The 3,656-nt window shown below is 42.0% G+C and overlaps 1 protein-coding gene across 7 annotated transcripts in view; it reads left to right on the top strand.

Moving 5' to 3' along the window:
- The window catches only part of Rhot1 (ras homolog family member T1), a 62,875-nt gene that overhangs the window by 15,120 nt on the left and 44,099 nt on the right, over window positions 1-3,656 (top strand). For all 7 annotated transcript variants that reach the window (XM_029483400.1, XM_021175388.2, XM_021175385.2 and 4 more), the window contains exons 3-5: window positions 507-588; window positions 2,353-2,396; window positions 2,850-2,903. In XM_029483400.1, coding sequence (XP_029339260.1) covers window positions 507-588; window positions 2,353-2,396; window positions 2,850-2,903 — 180 coding nt within the window. The remainder of the gene's footprint in view (window positions 1-506; window positions 589-2,352; window positions 2,397-2,849; window positions 2,904-3,656) is intronic.

Consider the following 3,656-nt stretch of genomic DNA (forward strand, 5'->3'; position numbering starts at 1 on the left):
CTCTGTAGACCAGGCTGGCCTTGAACTCAGAAATCCACCTGCCTCTGCCTCCCGAGTGCTGGGATTAAAGGCGTGCGTGCACCACCACACTTGGCACGTCAGGCTCTTTTATTGCATTTTTGGTTTGTCTTTTATTTATTTACATTTTTGTTGCATTTTTATTTGTTATATTTCTTTATGTGCATATATAGTACAGTACACATTTGGAGGCAAGAGGACAACTTGTGGAAGTAGGTTCTCTCCTTTCACTGTGACAGTTTGGGGGTCACACTCAGGTGGTCAGCATTCATATCTACTGATCCATCTTGCTGGCCCTTAAAACATGTTTTTATTGTAGTTTTGCTTGTATGATAAAGCACCTCAATGAAAATATTTTAAAGTGCAGTGAATACCTACAAAGATAGCTCTAAACAGAAGGGCCTGATATAGATAAATCTACATGGCTTGATAGTAGGTGTGATAGATAACTTCACCACATTTATTTTTATATTTGTTGTCAAATAAAGGTTCCTCCCCGAGCAGAAGAAATCACCATTCCAGCTGATGTCACCCCTGAAAGAGTTCCAACGCACATTGTCGATTATTCAGGTAATGGGTGAAGGAGGCTTTGAAGTTAATGTAATAGCCCTGAAATAAACCTCGTCAAGCTTTTCAGAGTGTTTAAGATCATGTACTGCTCTTGTGGAGGACCTGAGTGCAATGCCCAGCACCCACATCAGGGTCACACCTCCTGTACCTCCAGCCTCAGAGTTACCCAGTGCCCTTGGCCACCACAGACATGTGGGACATGCATGGACACACACAGACATATTCAAAAAAGTGTGAGAAGGTTCTGAATTTTAGCATTTGTTGAGGGGCGGGAGATGTAGCTCATTTACCCAGTGTTTGCCTAGACTGATAAATTTCCAAGACCACACACACAGACATGTGTATATTATGATTTGTTGAACTCTATATATGTTCTTTAATTTCTCACCCTTTGTTACACAGAAATTAATTATAAACGGTCAGTTTGAGAGCTGAGGAGATTGCTTAGGAGGTTAAGTACTTACTGAACCTGCAAGCAGATCCTTGGTACCAAAGTAAAAGGCTGGGCACTGTGGCTGTAACAGCAGCGCTGGGCAGAGACATGCCAGCTAGGCACACCCCAGAGCTCATTGGCCAGCCAGTCGAGCCAGTTTGTGAGCTGCAGGTTCAGTAAAGATACCAGTGTGGGGGCTGGTGAGATGGCTCAGTGGGTAAGAGCACCCGACTGCTCTTCCGAAGGTCCAGAGTTCAAATCCCAGCAACCACATGGTGGCTCACAACCATCCGTAATGAGATCTGACTCCCTCTTCTGGAGTGTCTGAAGACAGCTACAGTGTACTTACATATAATAAAGAAAAAAAAAAAAAACCAGTGTGGAAACAGAGACGATAGAGAAAGATCCCTGACATCATTATCACACATGTGAACACACAGATTTGTACATACATATATACCACATAAACAGAGAGGTCAACGTAATATCTCTGATACATGTTTGTTATTGATTATCTATTTATTTATTCTGTGTGTGGACCTGAGTATGCTATGGTATGTGTGAGTATCAGAGGATACCCTGCTACATTTCAGTCTCTCCTTCCACCATGTGGGATCTGGGAGTTGAACTCAGGGGTGGCAGCAAGAGCCCTTATCAGCTGAGCCATCTTACCAGCCCAGAAAGGGAATTTTTGCTTTTTTTATGGTCAAGCTACAGTTTTGCCTCTGGGCCTGTTTGTTATTACACCTACCTACTGTGCGGAGAGTGTTCAGATCCTGTAGTCTTGGGCTCTGTGTCGCAATTCTTGTCTGGGCTTCTGGCTCTGAAGCTCTCAGTCTCCTTTCTTGAGTTGTTGATCTCTTTTGCCTGACCCTTTTTCAACTCTGGATCAGATTCTGGCCTAGATCTTTGACAAGAGGCCTCTGCACTTCTGTGCTGGAATTGTTCTCTTGGGTTTGCTTCCCTGCTAGCTGGCTTTCTCCTCATACCTCAGCCTTTTCTTTCACTGCATTAGCCTCAGTTTGGTTCCTGCCTGGTACAACACTATATCGTTTTGAGGATTTATTGATTTTTATGAGTATGTATGTATGCCTGTAGGTATGTAAATGTATTATGTTCATGCCTGATGCCCACGGAGGCCAGAAAAGGGTGTAGGATCCCCTGAAACTGGAGTTGTAGATGTTATGTGATCCTGTGTAGTTGCTGGGAACCATCTATGTCAATTTTGTTAGGTAGATATTACATTGATTTTGTTGTTGTTGTTGTTGTTGGCTTGATGATTAGTTATAAAAGATTTTAAAATACAAAACACTGGCTTTTGTCATTTGTAGAAGCAGAACAGAGTGATGAACAACTTCATCAAGAAATATCACAGGTATGTGTAAAAAGGACGTTGTGTGTGTGTGTGTGTGTGTGTGTGTGTGTGTCTGCTTGTGTAAACAGTGATAATCCTATGAGTCTATCCTTTTAGTTCTTTTACCAAGAATATGCTTTTTCTGAGGGAAGGTTGGGTAGTGACATTTTTTTGTAGCCCAGACTGGTCTTGAACTCCTGGTGTGGTTGAGGCGTGCCTTGGTCTCCTCCCTCCACTTGCTGAGTGCTCTGTAGTGTGTGCTACCATTCCCAGATTACCAGGAGTTTCTCAATTGGTACTTGAATATGTATTGTTTGCTCTACATCTTTAGGGATACTTTCTTCTTTTAGGTAGGTTTTTCTTTTTTGGAAAATTTCCCCCTTTGGCTAAAAAAAATCTTAGGTATTTGATAATTAAATGATGTTTTGTATATTTTAATTCACAGTGCCACTAATTTATTACTTTTTCTTCTAGGCTAATGTCATCTGCATAGTTTATGCTGTTAACAACAAGCATTCTATTGATAAGGTATATTTACATTTTCTCTTTATTTAAACTTAACCTGTTGCTATTTATTTACTTACTTATTTTGAGGCATGTTCTTACTATGTAGCTTAAGCCTGGTTTGGAATTGTCATATAGCCCAGGCTGCAATCCTCTTGCCTCAAGTTTTTTTTTTTTTTTTTTGTGGGATTTTTTTGTTTGTTTATTTTAAACAGGGTCTCACAGTGTAATCCTGGCTGTCCTGGAACTTGCTCTTTAGACCAGGCTAGCCTTGAACTCACAGAGTTCTATTTTTCTCTGCCTTCCAAGTGCTGGTACTAAAGGTGTGAGCTACCACTGCCCAGCTTTGTTTTTGTTTTTAAGATATGCTTTGCTCTGTATCCTCGTCCACCTGGGACTCATGCTTTTCCTGCCTCAGCCTGGGATTCCGCACATGCCCCCTTGTGTAGCTTTAATGGGGCAACTCTGATCAACACTGATCCTGCAGGGGGAGGCATAAGGACTCTTACAGGATAGAGGAGAGATGGCTCCGAGGCTGCGCTTCCTCCGACTCCATTCAGTTCTGGAGGATCTGAGGCTCTCTCTGACTTTGTCACTGTGTATGTTTTGATGTCCAGACATATATTTAGAGAGAACACTCATAATCATAAAATTATTTTATTTTATTATTTGGATTTCCGAGACAGGGTTTCTCTGTGTAGCCCTGGCTGTCCTGGAACTCACTCTGTAGACCAGGCTGGCCTCGAACTCAGAAATCCGCCTGCCTCTGCCTCCTAA

Source organism: Mus caroli, chromosome 11 (genome assembly GCF_900094665.2).
Source record: "Mus caroli chromosome 11, CAROLI_EIJ_v1.1, whole genome shotgun sequence".
NCBI lineage: Eukaryota > Metazoa > Chordata > Mammalia > Rodentia > Muridae > Mus > Mus caroli.